This window comes from Amia ocellicauda, chromosome 3 (genome assembly GCF_036373705.1).
Source record: "Amia ocellicauda isolate fAmiCal2 chromosome 3, fAmiCal2.hap1, whole genome shotgun sequence".
Classification (NCBI taxonomy): domain Eukaryota; kingdom Metazoa; phylum Chordata; class Actinopteri; order Amiiformes; family Amiidae; genus Amia; species Amia ocellicauda.
This window is the reverse complement of record NC_089852.1, coordinates 17,111,923-17,123,616: the sequence shown is the minus strand read 5'-3', so window position 1 is coordinate 17,123,616 and position 11,694 is coordinate 17,111,923. Positions and strand designations below refer to the sequence as shown.

Genomic DNA, 11,694 nt, shown 5'->3' with positions numbered 1-11,694 from the left:
CTGCTTGATTTTCAGGTCTATAGACTATAGATTAAAGTATGAGATTTTAATTTACATCACAGGCTTTGTTACCTCATTACAGAACTAATTTATTTGAGTCTCTTTAAATGTCCACATGGGAAGTTCCCCGAAAATGTCCCTAATTGCACTTGCAGTGAAGTCACTGTGGCATAGTACTGTAGACTTATTATGTTTGGCTAATAATATATATATATATTTAAAAAAAAGTTAAGATCTTAATGGCAATTCTGAGTTAATGGTGTGCTATATTACGGGATACCAGACAAGACCTGCTGCAGTGAGTTTTAAAGATCACTTTTCACATTATTTTAAATTAGTGAGAAAATGTATATCACCCCAAAGAGATGATCCTGGGATGTCATCTCTACTGGCAGTGGGTGTGGAGCTGGCATCTCCCAAACTACAGCATCTATACTGCACCCATCCCAAAGCGCCCTACTGCCCCAGTTACACATGCACTGCCCTCCGCTGTGTGTGATAGAAGCAGCAGCCCAGCTTAACCTGAAATGGCTAGGGAAAACCAGATAACAGGGCCAAAGCAAGTAGTCATCATTAACAATATAGCAGAGATGCAGTTGCAAGTAAGGCAGCTTAAAGTGCAAGAATACGTACAGATACAATAGGGGAGGACCATAAAGATGGGGAATATAAGTGTAAGTTAGAAGGTGCATTAAAGCTTGAGCAATATTGTCAGGAATGGGAGGCCTGAGCTTTCACATGAGCATTTAAAAGCCTTCAGTGATTAATTGATTGCTGTTCAATTTAACTGATTTCATATACAGAGTTAAAGCAATTGTTAATCCCACAACAATGTGCACTGTATCCACTGCATTTTTGCACAGATTTTCTGATTTTTGTATTTTTCATGTAAAAAAGCAAAAATATTTAGTTGCCAAATTATATGTGTTCCTGGTGAACATTTGAATTTACTGATGGATTGTCTGTGATACTATTGAATAAAATTGACACATGATTAAACAAGTGTCTGTTGCCAAATGCCTTTGACTGTCATTTATTTATATTAATCAAATTAACAGGTGAGATGATTAAGGTAGCGCGAGGAGATGATCATGTTCTATATTAGCTCTGGAAGACTGAAATACAGCTGACAAAAGTCGAGAAAATCCCAATGCCCTGTAGGTAACACACCAGAGGATTTAAGACTGTCCCAATTGATGGTTTACAGCTGGTTTGATATACCTAAAATAGATATAATCTGGGATTCCCCTATCTAAAATAGCATTAGCTACTTTTCTGTGGAAAATTCTTCTCCAGCTGGTATGAAGAAAAACAACTAATACATATGCAGCCAGTGCTTATGCAAGCAATAGAGGCAGACCATCATACTGGGCAAGACCTTTAACATTGATCGTGGTCCGTGCAGATGTTACACAAATTGACGAAATAACGCCACCTACTGGTATATTGAGGTAGTTACCACTTCATACAGAATGCTAGTCCTTACTATTCATTTAACAGTTATTCATTTTTAAAGCCCATATGTAAATATGGAATGGAGAGTTTCCAAACAGTTAATATTCTGAATAGCAGCCAGGGAAGCAAACCTGTGCATTTAAACATTACAAAAAGGCACCACTGATCTGATACAGTCCTTAGCGGGGACTGGCATGCAATGCTGTACTGTTGGCAACAGCTTCAAAGCCTGCAGAGCAGAGAGACTACGAGTGCTGTCAGAAGGAGAGAACACGAATTACAAAATCCAAAAAGGTGCTATGTGTTACCTCTGTATAATTCATTTGTTGCATTATTGTTGTAATTGGTATTATAATTAATGTAACATAAACCATACCATGGTCTAAAATGAATGGGAACATGGCATTGACTGTCACTAGGATTCTTGTAATTTCACTATGTTCATTTTATTTAATTTGGTGTAAACTGAGTAATGAATCAAACTCTCATCATTTATTTTAATACAACAACAAATATTATTATTATTATTATTATTATTATTATTATTATTATTATTATTATTATTATTATTATTAATAATAAATAGACACACTGAGAACTTTGTAGACTGTCACTGCTAGTCTAGAAATTCAGTCACAGCCCAAGCTTGAACCATCATGCAAGGTCTACCTGTGAGTTCCCAAGGTGCACTGCACAACTGGGACACTGGGACATAGAAGGCTCCCTGCTATGTTGTTCACTACATTTCCCACTGTGAACATGTGAAAATATTTGAGTCAGGGCAACAAGGGTGGGTAAGGCTGTGGTGAGTGCCAGGGAGAGTCTGAGTAAGTGCTGGACCAAAGTTGACCTTTCCAGGAAGCCTGGAACCTCGAAGAACAAACTGTGCTGGCCTGCCCAGGCTGTGGCCAGGAGGGAATGTCTGACTTCATCGGCCAGGCCTAGGGTGGGTTCCTCTGGAATGTGTGTATGTCTGCTGTGATGACATGAAAACATGCTGTTTTTACTAGATTATGTTCCCAGCACTCATTGCAGAGGGACAAATAAACTTTCCTAAAGACAGACGGGACTCTGCATTAAACACAACCCCCAGGTGTAGCCCTCACTTGCAGACAGGGTGGGGTAAAGACATTAGCTGGGTGCCACCAGTCCTTGTTCACAGACATGTTTGTCAATCAGGCTTGCAGAAACAGAATAGTGGGATGTAGCTCTTGCTTGCATAAATGACAAAAGACCCCTGAAACAAAAGGCCCATGAATATCATATGTATATACTTCACTGTACATGTCTGTCATGTCTTTAAGAGTTGCTTTATAGCTTCATGAGTGATAGGTGGTTCTTCACTTGCAAGCATCTGGAGCTGATAATCAAGCTGAATCCTGAGTCTCTTTGGATAACAGAGAATAAATCCACTACACTCACGGAGAACAAAGGAATTACACTGATTATCTGTCGGAGTTCAATAATATTCTCTAAAGCTTCAGAAACAGTTCTGTGGGTACTGTATTTAAAGAAAAACCCAACTGAGAAAATAATTTAATTATTTTAGTAAATGAGTTCTGCAGCTGTAAGAAAATCATGTATTAATTAGACAATAAGTAATTTGCAGTCATGGTATGTGGAAAAAGTAAGTGAACCCCGGTTTTAGCAGCTCAATTAAAGGGAATAATTAAAATCAGATGTTTCAATAATTAGGTAGATCTACATGGGTGACTATGGGAGGCCCCACCCTATATAAAGATCAGAAATGAAGTTCTGAATGAAGGAATGGGCCAGAATTCCTCAAAACCAAAGTGAAAGACCGAGCAACAGTTATAGGAAAGTCTTAGTTCATCTATTTTTTGCATAACTATATAACAGCATGTTCTTTTTAATTGAACTTAAACCCTTGCATTCTCTTGTTTCTCTGGAATGTAATTTCATAAATTACAATGTTATTTTACAATGTTTTGAAAACATCCCCCAGAGTCTATAAATGTGTGTTGCGGCAACAGCATAGTTTAAGTTAACCTTGTGGCAACATTGCCTTAGAATATTATTTGGTCAGCTGCTTTGCTTTTTCTTGAAATAAATGAGTTGCTAGCAAGTTGGGAATGTACAGCATTTGACGGTGCAGCGCCGTCGCTGAAATGACAGCAGAAAGAACATAACAGGAAGGCAAATGAAGGAAAGAATTTGGATTTTTTTTAATTATTATTTTCATTTTCTAACAGACCGGTGTTAGCTTCCAAATCCGGGTTTTAGCAAAGTATAAATTGAAGCTCCTCGCACATGCAGGAGACACGCTTGAAACGCCTGAACTGTGTTGCGCATCTTGTCTGGATTTCTGGTGTCATCCTGGCCATGTGGCTTTAGCGCGGCTTTGTGCAGCTCCGGCGCCGGCGCAGTACAGGCATGTGGTTGGTTGGCGCTGAGCCCCGTCTGCGCCGCCGCCGTGTACCATCACTCGGGTAAGAAGGAGCTCTGCACCTCACCGCAGCGGCCTCGGTTTGTTTGTGTCTGCGACCAAAACGGCATATACAGGGAACTGGGCCTCGATCGCTGGTTCTCAGTGGTTTAAATAGGTCAACCAAATGTGTGTAATGAGCAAAGATAAAGCAATGAGTAGCCAGCCTGTATAGCCTACAGATGCGCTGGTGCTTCTTGATGTCACAGACATGTCCTTCAGATGGAGCCTGTCCATGTGTGAACTTGTTTCTGATGTCAGTTCACAATTAAAACAACGCTTACACGTATGCACACATATGTAAACTGTAATGAGGAGCCTCACACTGATCTTCGTGTGTTGCTGATTGACCTGCTATAGAATTATTGGCTCTTGATCGGTTCTCGATTTGCTCATTGATCTGTATAGAGAGATCCATTATTTATCGGATGTGTTGGCCTTCCGTAAGAATGATCTAACCTGTAACTGAAAGGGCACTTATGACGCTGTGGAAAAAATAAAAGACGAGCGTGTGTATAGATAGATAGACACACACCATCATTATCAGCCGGTACCGCTTCTCTTCTGCACGTCACGACAGAGCCGCCGGACAGTCAGCGCATGCGCGGATCTCTACACCTGCTGCTCCTCATACAGTGCGTGTTTTTCTCACGCAGTTTTCCGTACCTTTGGGCTTTGATTTCAGGCTTTTAACAGATACAGTACATTGGTATGATATAATCACAGCTATTAAACGGTTATATATTCTACGTGATTTGTTAGATACTTGTAAAACAGTTTGTCAACCAGCCCAAATATGTTACTTAATGATAAGTAGTTGGCAAACTTGCGGTTTACACTAAACAAACAAGAAACACGTTGTTTGAGGGCTTCCCTTACTCGGTTCCGTAATCTTTCTGCTTCTCCATTGCCCAATATTGCAGGTATTTGCGAGTACGAGGACGGTGTGTTCAAACCAGGTGACAAGTGTTTCTGCCACGACTCGGGGTTCACCTGCAGCACGTAAGTCCGTCGCGCTCACTGGATCAAGCCTGGGTGTACAGAAAGTGACCCCATAGTTATACACCCCTTTTACTTTCAACTTCACCTACAGACCGATGAAGTGCCAGCGTATACCGGCAGGATGCAGCTACGCATAGTGTACAGAGAACCCGGGGCAGCCATGCCGGCCTTTCGGCTGCATTGGGTGACGCGGCGCCGCTGTCTGCGCAACGTGCTCCTGGCGTAGAAGAGCTATTGCGACTGAACTGGCACAGTGTCCCTCTTGATGATTTGTGGATACTTGTCTAAATCTTGCTCTGGACTGCTGACTCAGTTCCGCAATAATGACTTCTGTACTGTGCCCAGATTTTAATGACACCTGCTCATTTCAGACACTCCTATTTTCTTCTTCTTTAATGGAGTCAACATATATTTGCTTTAATAAGATTTACAATGGCCATAATCATCTTGGCTTGACCCTCCTAGTAGGATGGAAGAGAATAAGATAATACATCCTAATATAAATAGGCTTTCAGTGGGAGGACACTCCGTAAGCAAATATTAAACGTGCTGATTCAAAGATGGGGGGGACGGGGGACGGACAACAGACAGTCGGGAAGCTACTATGCAAATTCACACTGCCTTAAGATAAAAATCCAAATAAATAAATACATATCAGATTAATGACAACATGCATCATGCATAGCCTGGGATAGAGCAAATTAAAGTTGTAATTTATTAGAGATGTCCCAAAGTGAAGAAGACTGGCTACACATGCAAACATTCTTCTCCCCTCAGAATGCAGTGGGGTGCAAACCAAATTGTGCACACTGCTGTAGACAATGACTTTGGCCTGCTCAATGCAGTGTGTGGGTGGCCTGTATATAAAATACATAAAATAAAACAACCTTGGCTTCAGCAAGATGTTCTAATATAAGCTGATTGTAAGTATCACTGAATTCTTCTGGGGAGCTTGGTCTCATACCAGCTGCAGATTTATAATCCAAATGCTGTGCTGTGGGTAAGGGAAGGAACTCTTGATTAGGTCTCTTGTACTTCTGTTCAGACCAATGATCCTCTTAAATATTGAATGTAAAATAAAGGCAAACTTGGTACAACTGTATTACATTAAAAGTAACAAATGTTGGATGGATATTGATGGCCTTGGTGTGTTTAGGTTTACTGCATCCAAAATAAAGCAAATAGAATAATGGTACAGTTAAACTGTGTGTAAACAGACTGCTTGAAATTGTGTAGACAGATCCAGATCATTGGAATTACATAAAGTATATTACCATGGTCAAGATAATACCTATTGCATTTGGTGTTATGATTTGGTATGTGTCCATTTAGACAGTGACCAAAACAGCTTAGGGTTGAGTACATAAGAATTACACAGTCATTTTTGCTTACTGATGGTTTATTCTTGGTGTCATTTTGAAGATTTTTTGTTTGTTTGTTTTTCTTCCTTGTTCATAAAAATGTAAAACAAAAAGGAGATCAATTAATCTTCCAACCTCACACCAAATTAAAGTGTGCCAAAACAAGCATGGAAATGATCATTCATTGCACCAAGTGGGTTGTATATTAAAAAATGAATACAGCTGGTTGGATTAAAGAAATGCAGCTGGCTCTTCAGGTTTGTAGACATTGTGCTCTTTAAAGAGTATTACAATAATAAAGTTCAGTTTTGTGGGCTTTCAACCATTGCTAAAATGGAACCATAAGGTCTTACATAACTCCCTACCCAATGAATTACTGGGACTTGTAATATTCTTCCACTTTTTACAGACACAAACTATGAATTGTGTATTCTGTCAATAACCTTTTAATAATTGTTGAATCTCTGGTGAATTAAAAGACTCCGATGTTCCATTTTTGCCAGTGTTTTTATAGAGCTCTTGGTCTTCCTAATCACCATTACCTGCTTCAACAGCCAAATGCATTGGACAAGTGCCATAGCAATGGCTGCAACCTTGAACCCTCAGTATCTCCACTTCCCCTTGTTGCTGCCACATCACAGAGTTACTTAGAATAATTATATTCTCATTTAGAATTTAAGTTTCCAATAACTATTTATTCCATTAAATAAATCTACCAGTAAAGAAAACAGAAGTGCTCAAAATATGTGCCTGAAAGTTTGGACACTTTGTTTTGATCTAAATATGGCAGCTGGTTTGTTAACAGGACTGATAGTACTTAAAATCTTTGACTACATGTTCTCTTCCCAAAAAGTTGGTATTATGAAATGGGTGCACTATAAATCATATCTGCAATGACATTATTAACCTATGCACTACACTCCAACCGGTGAATGTCTATATTGGGAGGGGAGCTGGATCCGTTACTCAAAAGAAAACGCGAGTCTGCCTACTGTTGACAATTATCAAGATGAAGGATTTCAACGCAACCGAAGGACACAAATGCTCTAAGTACGTCTCCTTGTAACTTTCAACTGATTTTTTTGGTGTTTTGTTTTATATATAAAGAACTTGTAAACCAAAACATTCATGCTGTCTAGATCTTACACTTAAGATCTAGATAATATGCTTAAGATCTTAATCCTAATGAATTTATAATGTATATATACTTTTTTTTTTTTTTTTTACATGTCCGAGGGGTACAGATCGATTTTATAAAACATTAGAAAAAATGTGTAAGTAAAAATGAAGTGTGTACTGATCTCTCAATTTCACCTTGTAAGGGTTTATGAACAAAATCTAACAAACCTACACAATTGCCACAAGCTTCAGTGAAGCAAACAAATGCTATGGGTTGATGTTCTTGTGGACAACTTACAACCTGAACATAAAAATACTAAAACTGGCATTTTCAAAAATACATTTGATTATCACCATGAGTATTTTTATTATCAAAAATTATTACATCTTTTCTGGTTTTGGAAAGTCCAAACGGTTATAGCTCTGTGTAAAAACATTGTTTTTGACTTAAAAATGCAGTATCCCCTTTTAAAGTAGTCTGCCAGGCTCTAAAAGTGGAAAGAAAAAGGTCTGTTGATTCAGCACAGTTTCCATTTCTGTCAGCATCGTTACCACCAGAATGAAAATCATGCTGGAATTTTAGTGTAGTATAGGTCTACCTACAGTATATAACATTTATACATGGACACATAATCATACATAATGGTTTTTAAGTAAGGTGCTGGTATTTGGGTCACGAGGAGTCTTGTCAGGTTGAAATATTCCACCATGAGAGCAGTCATGTAACCAGGAAGATCCTTCTCGAGATCCAAAAACAGATGGGTGACCATATGACATAACCATAGAGCACTTGTGCGCCTGAACTGTCAGGACAACGATAAGCACGTTCTTGGAACAATATCTAGTGCTCAATCCTAGGTCACACGGAAAGTAGGAAAAAGGCCTCTCTACAATTTTGAGGTCTTCATACTGGCTTGAATGGATTACTTGCTGTACCCACTGAGCCTGTTCTTTTTGTTCTCACCCCACGCTCATGTGGTACATCATGTCATAACCTCCCTGGATGTTTATTCATTGGTGAAGAACCCAATACAGATTTTTGCCGAAAAACGTTTTTTGAAGCAGCAAAAAAAAAATTAAAGACAGCAGCTTTAAATCCAAATAACCTCCTGCTTTTACACTGAACTCTGAGCAGAACGGAGGGGTGGGGGCAGGAGTTGTCATCGTTCTTCGGTCACTTTTTCGGGTTTGACTCAAAGATCATTTCCTCCCCTCTCCCCACATTCAAACAAACATCTGGAAATTTGTAACAGTCACTATAAATAAAATAAAAAGCCTATTTCAAATTACCAAGATATTGAGGGACTCACAGCATGAATGTGTGGAAAAAGAATTTCACTGCAGCACCGTGGATTATAATGTTTGTACGAGTCTTGTACATTGTAGCTAGCCTAGAATGGTTATAATTGAAATTAAAAATCAGATAAAAAAAAAAAAAAAAAAAAAACCTCCAGAGTATTACAGTATGATTGTGTGAGGAAAAAGCTGGCAATCATATGGAATGATAGTCTCTAGGACTTAATCTTCTCGTGCGGTCAAATTCCCCTGCATCTTTATAACCGATGATACATATATTTTTCTTTTTTTCCACTTTACATATAAAAACATTGTCTTTACTGCACGACAGACTAATTGTTTGGTTATGAACCAAAATCATGGAGAGCGAAGTGACACTTGAGTTATTTCTGCTTTTCCAAGTACTCACACAGGTACTTGATCAATTTTGCATTATTTTTGTTTTTTTTGCACATGGTCTGTACATTTTGTGGGATCAAAAGGGTATTTAAAATTCTACATGAGCATTTTTTTCTTCTTTTTTTTTTTTTTTTTTTTTTAATCCTTTAACAACATCAAGGCCCATTTGTAGTAAAGCCTATTTGAGGCAAAAGAAAACAAGAAACAAAATGTCTTAAATGGGTCCTGCTTTAAATCAAGTCCTTGTTCCTCAGGTCTATACATTTCCCCAAAGACTCCACAGGTTAGATATATAGAAGTCTAATAACTTCCCGACTGTGTCCTCACTCCGGATCCCTGGATTTGTGGGTGCTGGAATTGGTTGATGGTAGAAGCCCGCTGTTGGTAGTGCTGTGAGTTGGCAGCTGCCAGCAACCTACTGCCAGACTGCAGCACACTCTGCCCTGGGCTCGTGGGGCTTAAGGTTCGTAACCCAGATTGGGACAGTCTGGAGTTATGCGATACTGAGGTGGGGTTAACGGAAGCAGCAATGGTGGCTGTGGGAGCCACACTGGAATCTGTAGAAACGGTTTTCAAGGGGTTGCCCTGGGGTAAGGGAGAGGCAGCGGCTCCCAAGGACAGGTTGTTAAACAAGCTGGTCTTTAAATGGCCTCCACTGTACAAATGTGCAACGCTCCCAGAATGCTGCTGGCCGGTGATACTCGGGTGCCTGGCACTCACAGAGTCCACAGAGGAGGAGGAAGAGCTGACAGGGCTAGTGTAGGCAGCAGGTGGCGGGGGGGCCTCTTGGGTCAGCGTGTGTGAAGACGATCGGTAGCCATGTCCGGGGGAGGGGGCTGAGTGGCTGAAGGAGCTGCTGTGACTGCGGAATGGAGACATGTTCTGCTGAAGGAAGCCTTGAGACTCGGCCTGGGTCCCTTCAGACAGAAGTGGCTGCAACTGCAGGAAGGAGGACAAATAAAATAATCACATTTCAGTAAATGGCATTGCAAATTTTGAACCCGAGTTATTTATTGGCAGACGCCCTTTTCCAGGGCAAATTAGTTTAAGCAAGCATTACAAAAGTCCAGTAATACAATTCAATACAACATTGAAATCAATCATTATTACAAAGTACAATTAAAAAAATTCAAAAGTGCAGAAGTACAGTTAATATAAAATGCAAAGCATACATTCTAGAGAAAAAGGGGACAAGTGCAGACATGATGCAGAGAAGTCCTAGGTATGAGCTAAATACTATTTTATTGTATTTAGTATTTTGCATTTCATAAATAAAAACAATTCAATTTTTTAATAGATTAAAGATTAAAATCTTTAAAAATCAATTCTTAAAATCACTTAAAATTTTTAAAATCTTTGTGATTTTAACAAAAAACAAAACAATTAACTTCAAAATAAACGTGCCCAAAACAACAAAACAAATGTGATTAAAGCAAAAACTGCTCACCAACATAAAAGTCAAATACATTGAAAATAACTGAAAATGGTATGAGCTAAAGGGAGGACAACAATGACAAAGATAATGTAATGTAATGTATTGACACTCTCACCTGGTGACTGTACAGAGAGGGGCTGTGGCTGTATCGCTGGGGGCTGTGGATGGGGGATCCTCGAGGACGAGCCGACACTTGCATTTCAAAGCTTTCCCCTTCGTTGGGATCTACAAAGACAAAAATTAAACTTCAGACAAGCTATGCGTTTGATCAGCTCTGTGAAAATGAACATTCCTAATGCAGATAAATCCAGTGTGAAACTGGGTCATGCTAGGCAGTACTCGTGTAGACAGTGTCGTTTCAACTTGCAATTATTCCTGTTCCTCCAACAAGTAAAACAATTCCTAAACATGTCTGCAATGTCACTCCTGCACTGAACAGAAGAAATGCATCATGGTAAAAATGTCCAGGTTCCCCAGATGTCAAGTTCCCCAGAGACAGATGGTATCACAATAAACCTCTGTGGCTTTAGATTTATGCTTGTAAGCTTCTGGTACTCAGTCATGCATTTATATTGGTTTGTTTTGGTTAAGTTTTGTTTGCAGTTTTATACAAGGCTGCTCCCCACTGAGCACAAACATTTTTCTACCTGAGTCCTTGTCCCGGGAGTTGTCTCCTGAACTGCTCTCCACTCTCTTGAGAACCCGGTCCATCTTCATGCTCCCACGCAGGACTCTCTCCAGCACCCCCTGGCCCTCACGCAGCCTCTCCACTGAGGTGGGCACCATCCTGCCAGGAGAGGTGCTCAGTCAGTGAAGGAAGTGCAACACTACCCACTGTTTGCCTTTACACACCCACTCAGACTGTACTCCAGCTGTAAGGAGTAGATTCATACTGTACCTTGTTATCTAATTCAATATTAAAAAAACAGTTTATAATACACTATTAACATTCAAGATATGCTAGTTATCCCCCCTCCCTCCAACAAAGACTGAACAGTGATTTGGATTACAAAATATAATTTGCCCAGTTAACAAATAAAGCCTCAGAGATGCAACTGAAATAACCACTCTACTCCCCTCAACACTGAATCTATGTCACTAAACCTAAATGTTCTTTTGCTCTTCCTGTTGAGTGAGCTTAGCTTGTTTTAGGTGTTTGAACACCGCTGATCTGTCCCAAG

At 39.6% G+C, this 11,694-nt stretch overlaps 1 protein-coding gene and 1 long non-coding RNA gene across 6 annotated transcripts in view; one reads left to right on the top strand and one right to left on the bottom strand.

Moving 5' to 3' along the window:
- Positions 1–3,657: 3,657 nt before the first annotated feature.
- LOC136739419 (uncharacterized) lies at positions 3,658–5,378 on the top strand. The gene is made up of 3 exons (XR_010812896.1): positions 3,658–3,905; positions 4,825–4,903; positions 4,995–5,378. It is a non-coding gene; the product is annotated as an uncharacterized LOC136739419 (long non-coding RNA).
- A 1,560-nt stretch (positions 5,379–6,938) lies between these two features.
- setd5 (SET domain containing 5) overlaps positions 6,939–11,694 on the bottom strand; it is a 43,517-nt gene continuing 38,761 nt past the window's right edge. For 4 of the 5 annotated variants that reach the window (XM_066698353.1, XM_066698356.1, XM_066698354.1 and 1 more), the window contains 3 exons: positions 11,161–11,300; positions 10,629–10,738; positions 6,939–10,017 (listed from right to left, as the gene is read on the bottom strand). In XM_066698353.1, coding sequence (XP_066554450.1) covers positions 9,379–10,017; positions 10,629–10,738; positions 11,161–11,300 — 889 coding nt within the window. In that variant the 3' untranslated portion in view covers positions 6,939–9,378. The other variant, XM_066698357.1, reaches the window with a different exon arrangement.